Source organism: Scomber scombrus, chromosome 8 (assembly GCF_963691925.1).
Source record: "Scomber scombrus chromosome 8, fScoSco1.1, whole genome shotgun sequence".
In the NCBI taxonomy this organism is placed as follows: Eukaryota; Metazoa; Chordata; class Actinopteri; order Scombriformes; family Scombridae; genus Scomber; species Scomber scombrus.
The window spans coordinates 32426910-32440767 of NC_084977.1; the positions used below are offsets into that span (position 1 = coordinate 32426910).

The 13858-nt window shown below is 39.7% G+C and overlaps 2 protein-coding genes across 2 annotated transcripts in view; both read left to right on the top strand.

Annotated features, from left to right (window-relative positions):
- Window positions 1-1562: 1562 nt before the first annotated feature.
- LOC133985184 (sterile alpha motif domain-containing protein 9) overlaps window positions 1563-13858 on the top strand; it is a 30153-nt gene continuing 17857 nt past the window's right edge. Inside the window, exon 1 of the mRNA XM_062424778.1 lies at window positions 1563-1588. The gene's annotated coding sequence lies outside the window, so the exon portion shown is untranslated. The remainder of the gene's footprint in view (window positions 1589-13858) is intronic.
- On the top strand, window positions 1571-6123 carry LOC133985301 (uncharacterized). Its single transcript, XM_062424894.1, has 4 exons — window positions 1571-1584; window positions 4738-5365; window positions 5468-5723; window positions 5874-6123. The coding sequence occupies exons 2-4, from the start codon at window positions 4748-4750 to the stop codon at window positions 6056-6058; spliced, it is 1059 nt and encodes a 352-aa protein (XP_062280878.1). The 5' UTR covers window positions 1571-1584; window positions 4738-4747; the 3' UTR covers window positions 6059-6123.

Genomic DNA, 13858 nt, shown 5'->3' on the forward strand with positions numbered 1-13858 from the left:
AAAAGAAGGAACAGTCAAAACAGACAGGGTCAATTTGACTTTACATGAAGAATCGGATGTATAGACTCTTACAGGAAGTGGCGGCCAGTGAACTGAGAATGTACTGCGCTAGTGTACGGAGGCTAAAGCGTGCCACCTAAAAACTATTAGACTTTTAATTACATTTGTGTTTTAATGACAATTAAAAACATTATTAAAATGTTTTTTGCTTGGTGTGTTTTTTTCCTGATTTTAATCCTCCTGTTGTTCTTGAGTCAAGGGAGGAAGGGAGGAATAAGGAAGGAAAGGAGGGAGGAAGAAAGAAGGAAGGGCGGTGGGGGAGGAAAGAAAGAAGGAGGGAGGGAGGAAAGAAGGAAGGAAGGAAGGTGGGGGGAGGAAAGAAAGAAGGAGGGAGGAAGAAGGAAGGAAAGGAGTGAGGAAGGAAAGTGGGGGGAGGAAAGAGAAAGAGGAAGGAAAGAAAGAGAAGGAAGGAAGAAAGGGGGATGGAAGAAGGAAAGGAGGAAGGAAAGAAGGAAGCAGGGGGAGGAAAGAAAGAAGGAGGGAGCAAGGAAGAAAGGGGGATGGAAGGAGGAAAGAGGAAGGAAAGAAAGGAAGGAAAGGAGGAAGAAGGAAGGAAAGGAGTGAGGAAGGAAAGGAGTGAGGAAGAAGGAGGGAAGAAGGAAGGGAGGAGGAAAGAAGGAAGGTGGGGGGAGGAAAGAAAGAAGGAAGGAAAAAAGGGGGATGAAAGGAGGAAAGAGGAAGGAAAGAAAGAGAGAAGGAGGGAGGAAGGAAGGAAAGAAGGAACAGTCAAAACAGACGGGGTCAATTTGACTTTACATGAAGAATCGGATGTATAGACTCTAACAGGAAGTGGCGGCCAGTGAACTGAGAATGTACTGCGCTAGTGTACGGAGGCTAAAGCGTGCCACCTAAAAACTATTACTGGAAGTTAGGGAGCAAAAACATCCAATATCAATAAATTGGTCAATAATGTTATATGTGCAGAATATTTAGATAAGCACACATAACTCAAATGTGGTTATTAACCCTCCTGTTGTCCTCGAGTCAAGGAAGGAAGAGAGGGAGGAAGAAGGGAGGGAGGGAGGAAGGATGGAAGAATGAAAAGAGGGAGGAAGGAAGGAAAGGAGGGAGGAAGGAAGGAAGGAAAGGAGGACAATGTTAACAAAAACTGAAAATGTAAAAACTTCATAAATGTAGAGTTTATAGCAGAGCTGTTGTATTGGATTGAATTACATTGCACCGGTGTTCCTAATAAAGTGGCTGGTGACTATATTTACTATTTAATTAGCTCTCACTTTTGTGTGTTTATTATATTTGCTGTAAAATTGTGATTAAAAAACAACAACATGTCTAATTTGTGGTTATATACTGTAGTAATATAAATCTATAGTTAATGCCTGTTGTCCTAAACATGGACTCAAACATCAGTGGGTGTGGTGTGAAGTAACTGTTCCAGGAAATGAAGTTCAGGGATTTCACAGGTAAACAGTCGGTTACTACACATCAGTCATTGAGCAGTGCGGTGTTCATTTCTCTGTTCATCATCTACCAGAACAGATGACGAAGAAGAGTCTAAGGACTTCAGTAGGTGAGAAATTCACTTTTTATGTAAAATGAATTCCTCTAAATCTCATATTTTGAATAATAGCTGTATTTGATGTGTCATCTGTTGTCGGAAGCATTCATATGTAACCTGGACACCGTCCTCTTGGTGGGTTTTGGTTTTGGTGGGAAATGACTCATATAAGTAGGTGAAATGCAATTAGGTAGGCTACTATTTTTTTAAAAACAGCATTTTGTCACTTATTACACACCATTATGTCTTCTAAAAATGAAAAAATGAATCTCTGCACACCTGAGTAATGGCAGATGCATAAGAGGAATGTGCAACCAAAAATAGAAAAAAAATCTCCGGCACACTATGTCGCTCACTTGTGTAAGTCTGAGGGACCAAAACGTAACTTATTAAAACTACTAAAGTGAGCGAGACAGTGTGTGGGAGCCCTGGTGTTCTCTAATGATCAGCTGAGGGTCTACTGCAGGATTAATCTCATGTTAGGTCTTTCACACATCGGCAGTGACAGTAATGAGGATCTGCTCTGACTCGTCCAGGTGTTCACATAAAATGGTTGTAATGCTGTCATTCAAACCACATCCAGTATTTTAGGCTGCAGGCTGTCACTAACAAGCACAGAATGGTATGATGATACACATACTGGATGTTGGTGTGTTTCATGAGAGGATACAACGAGGCTTTCATTGAGAAGATATTTCAGTGATTAAAAACACATTAAAACCATTGTGGGACATAATAGTGTAAATTTAACATAATTTTAACTTCCTGAATACAAATTGTGAAAAAACAGCTGCAAGAAAAATGAAGTGGGTCAGTTAAATTTTCCTGCGTTGAAAAAATAATTATGGTGATTATGGTCACTAGGAAATCTTTTAAATAACACTAAACTCATTTTTATTGAAGCATGGTGTGAACAGATTATTGAATAAAATTGTTTATAGTTGAAATAAATCTCACTTTATTAGAGTAATGCCGATAAATAAGCTTCATCAGGGTCAAATTGAAAATGACATTTATCCTGCTGGGATGACAGTATGTTCATGGTCAGTTCACAAAACATATTGCTTAAGTTTAAATTTATGCATGAACTCAAAAGTGAAACTTTATTTATTTGTGTTATCAGTTGAACATAAAAACTGGACCAGTCACATTTTTGCTTTGGACTGAGGAGAAGCCTCTCCCTTCTCTGTAACTTTAACTGTTGAATCTATTGGCGCTTTTCCACTACCCAGTTCCAGCCCGACTCGGCTCGACTCGCCTCGTTTTTCTTTGCGTCTCCATCAGGGATAGTACCTGGTACCTGGTACTTTTTTAGTATCTGCTCTGCCGAGGTTCCAAGAGAGCCGAGCCGATACTAAATGTGACGTCAACAGACTGCCGGCCACTGATTGGTCAGAGAGTCACTGGAAGAGTCATGAGCCGTCCCACACAAGAATCAAACCCGGCATTTTTAAATACCAACAACAGCGTTACAGCGATTCGTTTCTCTTCTCTTGCTTTGTGTGAGACAGAAAGCCTCATACAGCAGCAAGTACACCATCGCCTCCATGTCCTCCATTGTTTATGTGTTTGTGTCGCGTATAAAACGAAGTCACGGCAGTTTCGCGGAGCCGTGCTATGAAGACCCCGCTCATGTTTAGTAGGTACTTTTTTGTAATGGAAAAGGTTCCTGGAACCGTACCGAGGCGAGTCGAGTCGTGCTGGAACTGTGTAATGGAAAAGCGCCATATGCCGGGAAAGCCAGCTGTTTTTTTTTTTTTCTTCTTCAAAACTTTATAAAGGGAAAGCCAGCTATGCTAACAGGGGCTAGACGTAAGTGACGTCGGGAGAATCTCAACGCTGATAGGCTGTCGCGGCACGGCGTCACCCGATGTCGGCGCAAGAGTTCAAAATGTTCAACCATAGACTGTATATAAAATGGACGTAACATCCGTGACGTCACCCATTGGTTTGTGGACTGCTGCTCGGAGGCCAATAGTATCGGATCTGAGCAGCGGCATTTTGAAAATTTCAGGTGCATGCTGGGTAAAAAAAAAACATGGATTCTACTTATATGGGCGTCGGGAGGAGCATGAGGGGCCCTCCTGAACCTGTGAACCAATCAACCTGTCAATCACGACGTAGCCACGCCCTAATGCATACCCTGCTTTATCGTCACATATAAATTCAGGGAGGCCAAAATGTTCCAAATGAACATCATACTGCATTGAAGAAGGCTTTAAACTAGCGATTGAGACCATAAACACATTTTGAAAACGTTTACTGAGGTTAGAAATCAAGTGAGAAGTTGGTGAATTCTCCATTGACTTGTGTAGAGACGGAAGTCCTTTTGACACCAAAACGGTCGCCCCCTGGTGGCCTTTTGATAGAATGTGGTTTTAAGTTACTTCCGCGTTCGCATCATTTCAGAGGACCAAAACTCCCCGCCTGCGTTCAACTCGCACGTTGACGCGATTTTCGCAACATCGCGTGTATCGCGTCGGCCGGCCCGAATTCTCATCTAATCGCGTCTTTGCATTGACTTTACATGTAATCTCAACGCGCGACATCGCGTTTGGTCTGAACACGGCTTTAAGGACATTGTCTTCAGTTCAGACAGTGTTTCACATCCTTGATCCTTTGTGTAGAAGTAAATTACCTGTGTTTTGATAACATGGTTAACTTGTTGTCTTTAAAACATATTTTCTTGTTATGTGAGCCATCTGTTTTAGTCTTTGTTATTTTTGCAAAATGTTATAATCATCTATATATTCTAAAGAGCATGATGACTTAGCATCATACCATAGTAGCACTTTGTCAATATCCAATTAATTGTGATATTTGCAATTAGGTGTATCTGAAAACCTTTAGATAGAGAAGAAATTCAGTCAGCATCATGTTTGTAGTGAGTGATTGTGGATGAGTCTTTTAGAGCGAACAGCATTGCTGTTTCTTGTTGCATTATTAGAGATGTCCCTTCATAGGGGTATGCACATAATTCCTTTGTCACTAATAACCAGTATTTATGGCTGTGAGAAATGTGCATGTGTTGTACAGTATTCAGACATACATTAACCCAAAACATTACAAGGAAATATGCATGAAATTAAATGAGCTGTAAAATAAAGTGTTGCCCAATTTTTACTCTCATACATTTTTTGGTGCTCTTGTTTCATCTTCAGATGATCCAAAATGAGCAAGTCAACTAAACCACCACCTGTGATTGAAACCTGGACCAAAGAAGACGTCCACCGTTGGCTGATGACAGAGGTCAAAGTTCATCAGACTTGTGCAGACAGGTTCATTGAAGAGGAAGTGTCAGGAGAAAATGTAGATGACTTTGAAAAGAAAGACATATTAGACCTGGGAATAAAACACGGTCCTGCAGTCAAAATCATGTGTTATCTAGAGAGGCTGAAGGAAGGATCACAGCATGAGTCACAGTTGCCAGCATATGTGGAAAAATGGACAAAGAAGGAGGTGAACCAGTGGTTACTGCAGCATGCGAAGGTGGACAATGAAAAAGCCCAACGCTTCCTGGAGGAGGATGTGTCAGGAGACTGTCTCGTTTGCTTCAAGAAGCAGGACTTTCTGGATCTGGAGCTGAAAAGTGGTCCTGCTGTAAAGATTCTGAAAGCGATTGATCGACTGAAAAACAAACCAGAGCCTGAGATGCTGCCTCTGATCAAAGAAGTCCGACAATCAAGCCTGAAATCCAGGATGCGTTTGTCCTTCACAAGTATGACAAGACGAGGAAAAGAAACTCAAAAGACAAGTGTGCTGCTGGTGAAAAAAGGGGAGACAATTACGGTAAAACTTCAGTGCTTTCTACATTAGTTTTTATAGAAAAATAAGAAGTGAGGGAGTGTTCAGTCCACTTTGTTTTATTTTCTAATTTCATCTGTTTTGCAGAACCCTGCTCCAATAATCAAGAATATCCTGGATAAACTTGGAGCGAAAGACCTGAAATCTTTTCATTTTGAGCTGACACATTACACCGACTCGGAGCACAAACCTATCCCTCGGGGCAAACTGGAGGGTACGGACACCATGGACATCGCCACCTTAATGACCAACCACTACAGTGGCGAGGTTTTAGGAGTCACACGACACATCCTCCACAAAATAGATCAACGGGAACTCGTTTCTCAAGTGGAAAGTCACATGGGTAAGAAAAGGTTTCTGTAAATGTTCAGAAGTGGAACACATTCAGAGTCTGCACATTCAATTTCATCTGCTTTAACTTTTTTAATGAACTTTATAAAATATTATCTCAGCAAGATATTAATTCGTCGCTTTGCTTATTTTCTTTTATCAGGTCAAATTAAGCCATATCACAAGGGTTGTGCTGGTGAGAAGAAACCAGAAGACATGGAGAAGTCAGACTCACTGTCCAGTTCCACAGGTAAACATGAGAAGAGGGAAGAAAGGGATCAAAGTGCCTCCTTTTCCATGAACGTCAATATAAAGGTACCATGGTGCCTGAGATCACCAACTTCATAACAGCAGCTGGACAGGAGAATAAGTCTCATGATTTTGTGGGGAAAAAATATCAGTTTCTCATTAAAAATTACCAAAGTTTGGTTTAAACTGTAATTTAATGTTTGCAGGCACTTGTGTGTCTTTCCCACTTTTGTCCACATGGTGGCTGTATTGCACCACTTTTGCTGTTTGCTGACTGAAAGAAGAAGAAGCAGGAAGGCACCAGGCTTTTAAAGCCAATTTGACACAATGGCCGAACAGTGTGATTGTAACTTTCAGGTCCTACAGGGGCGATAAAATGGTGTCACATCCCCACAAAATGATTTTAAAAGTCAAGAAAAGCTGAACTAATTAACTTTATCCTCATTCAAGTTAGTGGAGGTAAGTTAGCATGTGGATAGGAGAGGAGGTTAAAGGAAGCAGTGCATGAGATCCGGGTATTTTTATAACTGGAAGTCAAATTTTTTGGCTTCCTGCACCACTGTGTAACCTTCATAGGAATGAACGGGGCTCTGCCTCCAACACTGTATCCTGTTCTCTTAACACTTCCATGAAGGTAACCTCAGAAACACAGAAGATCTTGACATAATTATTCTGTACAACACACACAATGAAGAAACAACGCAGAGTTTTATAAATCTACGGTAACCATCCTGACACAACCAGCTTTAGCTTTTTGACCTGCTGGTGTAGCACTGTGATCTTTCTGAAATTGACCAGAACATGCAAATGTAATGTAAACTAAACCATGACGAGTAAATGCCTTTATATGTTAGTTGTTACCAAAATCTAGTTATTATGCTACACAAAGATAAGCTGTTTCTTTTTCCATGAAAATGTCCAGATGAGAAAAGGAGAGAAGGATAAACACTGGTGTCTTTGTAGAGTTAATAAGGATAAAAATTGTTCTTACATTTACAATTTGTGTTTTAAATGTTTCATGGAGTGCTTTGCCTACGTTTACACCTTCACACACCCGATGAATCACAGCTTAAAGTGATTGTGAACTTTTATAGATATACTTTTATGTGATATTGTCTTTCTCTGTCTTTTATCGTTTAGTACTCATGGTTTTATTTTTTCTTTTACCTCATTCCTTTGGGCATTGTTGGGTTTTATTTTAATGCTGCAATTTAAAAGCTTTCGTATGTTTTTAAAAAATGTATTTGTGCTTTTTTTCATAAATTCTAAGACAATGTTAAGTGCTTTGTAAACACTGCTAAAACGAGTTAAATAAATTCTATATGAATAAAGATATTATTGTTATTATTATCGGACAAATAGTTCAGTTAGAGCATACTGACACCTTTAGTCCCAGCAGGAGAAGGAGGCTGCAGGAGCACTATATTATAACCAGGAGGGGAGTTCCGGTCCTCTGAAATGAGGCCAACGCTGAAGTAACTTAAAACTGCATTCTATCAAAAGGCCACCAGGGGGCGACCGTTTTGGTGTCAAAAGGACTTCCGTCTCTATACAAGTCAATGGAGAATTCACCAACTTCTCACTTGATTTCTAACCTCAGTAAACGATTTCAAAATGTGTTTATGGTCTCAATCGCTAGTTTAAAGCCTTCTTCAATGCAGTATGATGTTCATTTGGGACATTTTCCTCCTTCCTCTCTCTTTCCTCCCTTCCTTCTTTCCTTCCTCCATTCCTTCTTTCCTTCCTTCCTTGCCTTCCTCCGTTCCACTGTCCTTCTTTCCTTCCTTCCTTCCTTCCTCCCTTCCTCTGTCCTTCTTTCCTTCCTTCCTCCCTTCCTCTTTTCCTTTCTCCCTCCCTCCCTCCTTCCTTCTTTCCTTACTTCCTCCCTTCCTTCCTTCCTTCCTTTCCTCCCTACCTTCCTCCCTTCTTTCCTTTCCTCCCTTCCTTCCTCCCTCCTTTCCGTCCTTCCTTGCTCCCTCCCCTCCTTCCGTCTTCCTCCCTCCCTCCCTCCCTTCCTTCTTCCCTTCCTTCCTCCCTCCTTCCTTTCTTTTCCGTCTTCCTCCCTTCCTTCCTTGACTCAAGGACAACAGGAGGCCTCCCTGATTTTATATGTGACGATAAAGCAGGGTATGCATTAGGGCGTGGCTACGTCGTGATTGACAGGTTGATTGGTTCACAGGTTCAGGAGGGCGCCTCATGCTCCTCCTGATGCCCATATAAGTAGAATCCATGTTTTTATTTTTCCCAGCATGCAATGGAACCGGAAATGTTCAAGATGGCGCTGCTCAGATCCGATACTATTGGCCTCCGAGCAGCAGTCCACAAACCAATGGGTGACGTCACGGATGTTACGTCCATTTCTTATATACAGTCTATTGTTATAACTCGGCAGAAGTGTGTTTTTTGTAAAGACGGAGACAGAATAATAAATCGGTGTGTTACCATGAATCCCATCGTGCTGTGTTTCTTCTGGGTGAAGTTGCTGACTCCTCTGAGGAGGAAGAAGCAGACATGACAGTTGTGTGCTGGCTGCTTTGGATCCCTAAAAGAAACAAGACAAACTCAGAACCAGTGGGACTAAAAGGGACAGATGCAATGTCACTGACACTGAGAATATATAGTAGTTGTATGTAAAATACAAAGCAATGTATAGATGGGTAACATCATCGGTCATGGTCAGTTAGTCTGGTTTAATGGGACTTTTCTTGGTACAATTCATTTGTGCAGATCTGAGTGCAGCAATCCGACCAAAACAACCACACAGAGACCTCAGAGGCCGTTGAGGTTAGGCTGTTTACACTTGGTTTTAAAATGTGTTTCAGTGATTCAAACAGAAGTGGACAACCGAGACACATCGCCATTAACATCTGTGTCTATCATATATCTCCAAGGTGTCCAGTTGACCACTTGTGTTCAGATATCGTTACTGCCTACATCAGTTCTGCTACAAAGTCAAAGAGCCCCACTGATAGTTATTATGTCAGTTTGTCACCAGAGAAATGCCAGATTTGTTTTGCACAGGTTAGCTAAGAAACCACAAATGTTTTAAGAACTAATACACATATATACAGGCTGTTCCAACTGTTGACACTGGCAGGACAAAGTCATTTGGCGTTGGCATACTGTTACTGACATGTTTTCCTGTTACATCTTTGACTGGGACACATCAGGACGCATCAGCATTTACAAAAGGTAAGTGGTTAAATGCATCCCAGACCACCTCAATGATCAGATCACTGGTGGTTTACACTTGAATTTAGCGCTGTCCACTTGAGATTCGATCGCCCAAGACACATTTTAGGTGGTGGGAACATGATCCAACCTCAACAAGGCTACAGGTTTGAGCTAAATCAACATCGAGGTCTAAACTGGACTAACAATAAAGCACCTGGCTCACCTGGCTGTTAGTGATAGCTGATGATTCATCACTCCTGATTCAGAGCATAAAACACACTCAAGGGTTGAAAACACCAATAAAAATGTACAATAAAAGACATTACAAGTATATGTTAGAAATGAAATTTAGTTCAGAAATGCATGATCCCGACTGGTTGAATCCTACTGATTCTGGTGATTCTCTGACTTTTCCTCTAGTGAGAGGCTGACATTTTTGCCTTTTAGTGAAACTATTGGATGGATTTCTATCTCCAGTACCTCGGAGAATAAATTGTGTTTACATGTTCATGATCCTTAAATTCTCCTCTAGTGCCATCTAATCAAATTTTAATATGTCCAATACTTTGTTTTATGACCATCATCCTCAGCTGTACTTTGTGTTTACTGCTAACAGGAAATGTTAGAGATGGAGAACATGGTAAACATTGTGCCTACTAAACCTCAGCATGTTAACATTGTTATTTTGAGCATGTTAGCTCAGAGAACTGCTGTGCAGCTTCACAGAGACACTAATACGGATGAAGACTCTTACACAGAATGTCCACATTCCCTGAAAGGATTTGTACAAGAAGAGACAGTCGCCTAGTTTTGACAGATTCCAGACAATAAAGGCTGTCATGTTTCTCGTGATGATATTTAGCTGAAGTTTTTATCTTCACTTTCTTTCTTTCCTGATGTCTGTTGTTTTTCCCTTTTTACATCACCTGTCCAGTTTTAATTTGGTTAATATTTCATTAAATTAGACTATATTAGACAACTTTTATGCCTACTGCAGTCTCTCTTGTGTTTTCGGGGGTCAAAGATCATGATGTTTTGTGATTGGATGTTAATGATCAATAAGAGAAAGCTGTAAAGACTTTTAAATTACTTTCTTTTTTTCCACATCAGTGGTTTGATCAGAGCTGGAGCTTCGAGTCATTTGGGTTACGCTGGTGAAAAGGTATGTAATGTTTCTACACTACCTCTGCTTTAAAAAACATTGTGTTGTTTTAATGCTTTACAAAATAAGCTAATATTTTATTTTGCTATGATATATTAATTTATTAAATCAGATTGCACAAAGACTTCCTGAAAGATTAGTTTTACCTTCCTGGATGACTGTTGGTGTTCAAACATCTTATGTCTTTAAGCATGAAGACTGCATTAGTATTAGTCACAGATATTTTGGTGTGTTTTGTGTATCCAATCATGCTTGTGAGGAAAATGTTTAATGAGCCACAGTCTGCACAAAAGTGACGATAGATCCCGTAGATTGTTTTTGCGTGTTTATTATAATATTAAAATAGATTGTAGAACAATTTCATCATTGCATCTGAATGCAGGTGTCATAATTCCCAAAGCAGCTCATATTAACAGCAGCTTAGTAGTAGTAAGTAAGTAATGTGATTACTAGTCTTATCTGGACATAATAAATATTGGCTTACTCATTAATGGCTGGATCAAAGTTCTGTAATTGCTCTACTCTGATCAGCCAAGTTATGTAACGGTTTTATTAATTTTATATGTTCATCTTACAGGTGTAAGTATGAACAGTGAAAGATATTAATTATTCCTCCTGTTCACACTGACTATTAAAAGATTTCCTTCAAATGTGCTTTCAGTGTTCAGTGATGGAGGACTGTATCACAGTGTTTCCAGACAGTTATTTAAAAGTAGATGATCAGTTTCTATTGAGCTTCATCAATCTGAGTTAGTCATATCAAGTGATATCTGACACATTTACAGTCTTTTTAGCATCATATTCCCTCTTAGTGTTTCCCTGTTGAGCTGTGGTGGAAGTATAGTAACACAAAGACTTTGCTAATAAAAACACTGTAACGTTCAAACATAGAAGATGAAGATTTGACTCATTTGGACGACTGAAACTTCATATTAGCTTCAAATACTTCCATTGTAAGTATATTATGAAGGGATCTTCTAATGGTCAGTATGAACAGGAGGAATGATTACAGCGAGCAGGAGATAATATGGGTTCTTTTGCATACATTACTGTACAATACCATACTGGTTAATACTGAAATCAATATACAGCTTACAACTTATTTCTTTCATGCTCTGTTTCTTTGTTTCATTGTAGTTGATCCAAAATGAGCGAGTCAACAGCTGAACCACCACCGGAGATGGAAACCTGGACCATGGAAGATGTCCAGCAGTGGCTGATGACAGTGGTCAAAGTTCATCAGACTTGTGCAGACAAGTTCATTGAAAAGGAAGTGTCAGGAGAAGCTCTAGCTGCCTTCAAAAGGAAAGATATATTAGACTTGGGAATAAAATACGGCCCTGCAGTTAAAATCACATCCTATCTAAAAAAGCACAAGGAAGGATCACAGCATGAGTCACAGTTCCCAGCACATGTGGAGAACTGGACAAAGGAGGAGGTGAACCAGTGGTTACGACAACAGGTGAAGATCGATGCAAAAAAAGCCAAAAACCTCCTGGAGGAGGACGTGTCGGGAGACTGTCTTGTTTGCTTCAAGAAGCAGGACTTTATGGATCTGCAGCTGAAAAGAGGTTCTTCTGTGAAGATTATGAAAGAGCTCAATCGATTGAAGAACAATCCAGAGCCAGCGCTGAATCCAGCCCGTCAAATCAGCACAGACCAAGAAGAATCCCAAGAGGAAAATCTACCGCCGGAGAAACTTCCAGGAAAGAAAGAAACTACTGAAGAGAAGCAGCCGACAACGCCACAGGAGGCAAACACTCCGGTAAGTAGCTCTGGTAAAGTATTTGTATCACATATAAATAAAATTAGAGCTACAAGGATTAGTCAACTTATCAACTGTGGCTCTGGAAGTAGAACGGTCGTCCACTAATCGGAAGATTGGTGGTTTGATACCTGGCTCAATGTGTGTGAGAATGGGAGAATGTGATATGTAGAGTACAAGTGCTTTTCAGTGGTCAAACTATAAGTATAGTCCAATTATCATTTGATCCAAAGAAAATTAATCAAATTTTATTTTTATCATCAATTAATTGTTTTTAAAGAAACACGGCCAAATATTTTCTACTTACAATTGCTGAGATATGAGAAATTGTTGACATCCTTTTAGTAATTCATTTACTATAAGAAAATAAAATTTCTTAAGATGTTTTTCTTAAGAAAATTAACACCCTAACCCTAACCTGCCAAATACAGAAAAATGAACTGTAATTGTAACATTTTGAAGTTACTCACCATCTTGACTTGTGATGAGGTCTAAATGTCACTGTATCTGTTTAAAACAATCCGCCTTGTCTTAATCCTACTGTTGCAGCATCAAACTTAAACTCTTCCGCTCCTGAGTGGGTGAACTTGCGATTGAAATCCAAAACAAAAGGCAGCCACGAATCAAAAGTCACTTCAACTATTTATTGATATATATGATTAAAAAACAAAAGAATAGGCGATCTGCCCTTCGCAGTCAAAAAACTGTGTCGCTTCCAGCACTCTCACCCATGTCAGCTCAGGTGATATCGATCACTTCTTAAATTACCTCTGCTCCGACCCCCAGTGGGACCGGCAAAGAAATAATTCCCTAAATCAATCTAAACAAGTAAACAAAATGTTTTTATATAATAATTGGTAATATTAATAATGAATGAAAGGTTGAGGCTGTCAAAGGGAATTATTCTGCTATATCTTTGTTGTCAGGAAATTCTGATTGGCTGGTAACTTGAAAATCTAGTAGCCATACTGGTTGGTGATCAAAAAAAGTTAATTTCAAGCCCTGGGTATGTTGTTGAAGGCATATGTGATTGTTTTCTGATGTTTTATAGACTAAACAGTTAAATGATAGATGTTTCAATGGTCATGTGGGCTCCTGACTGTTGTTGTTGAAAGACTGATTGCCCTAAATAATTATATACTTCTAATGCGGCCTTTCACTATAACAAGATCACAGTCATGAAACACTATTGCTGTCATTGTATTTGTATTCCATATAAAAGCAGATACATGAAGTCTTTTACAGCAATAACTGCCAAACAGAGAAGATTAAATAAACAAAAATAAAAATGATGTATTATTCACTTATTTATAATGTTTCTGCAGAATCCAGTTGTGAAAATTAAAAAGACCCTGGATAGACTTGGGAGCCGGCAATTGAAATCGTTTAAATTCCACCTAGAAAATTACGAGATGGAAGGCTTTGACACTATTGCTCAGAGCAAACTAGAACATAAAGACGCCACGGACGTCGCTACGCTGGTGACCAACCACTACGGCAGCAAGGAGGCTTTAATAGTCACAAAAGATGTCCTCAAGAAAATAAATCAGCGGAATCTTGTTTCTCAACTGGAAAACAACAAAGGTAAGACATTTAAATTTGAATATAGCTTTCTAATTGCAAACATTAGCAGCAGGCATTGGCAGGATAAAAACCTGCAGACTTTTGCAGCTCTAGAGAAAGGTAATGTTCCCAATGATAACTGAACGTGTTGCTCACTGATCAATACACAAACTTATTCATTAGTTCCTCAATTTGTTCACTAATTTACTTACTGTTTGTTTATTCAGAAGAGAGG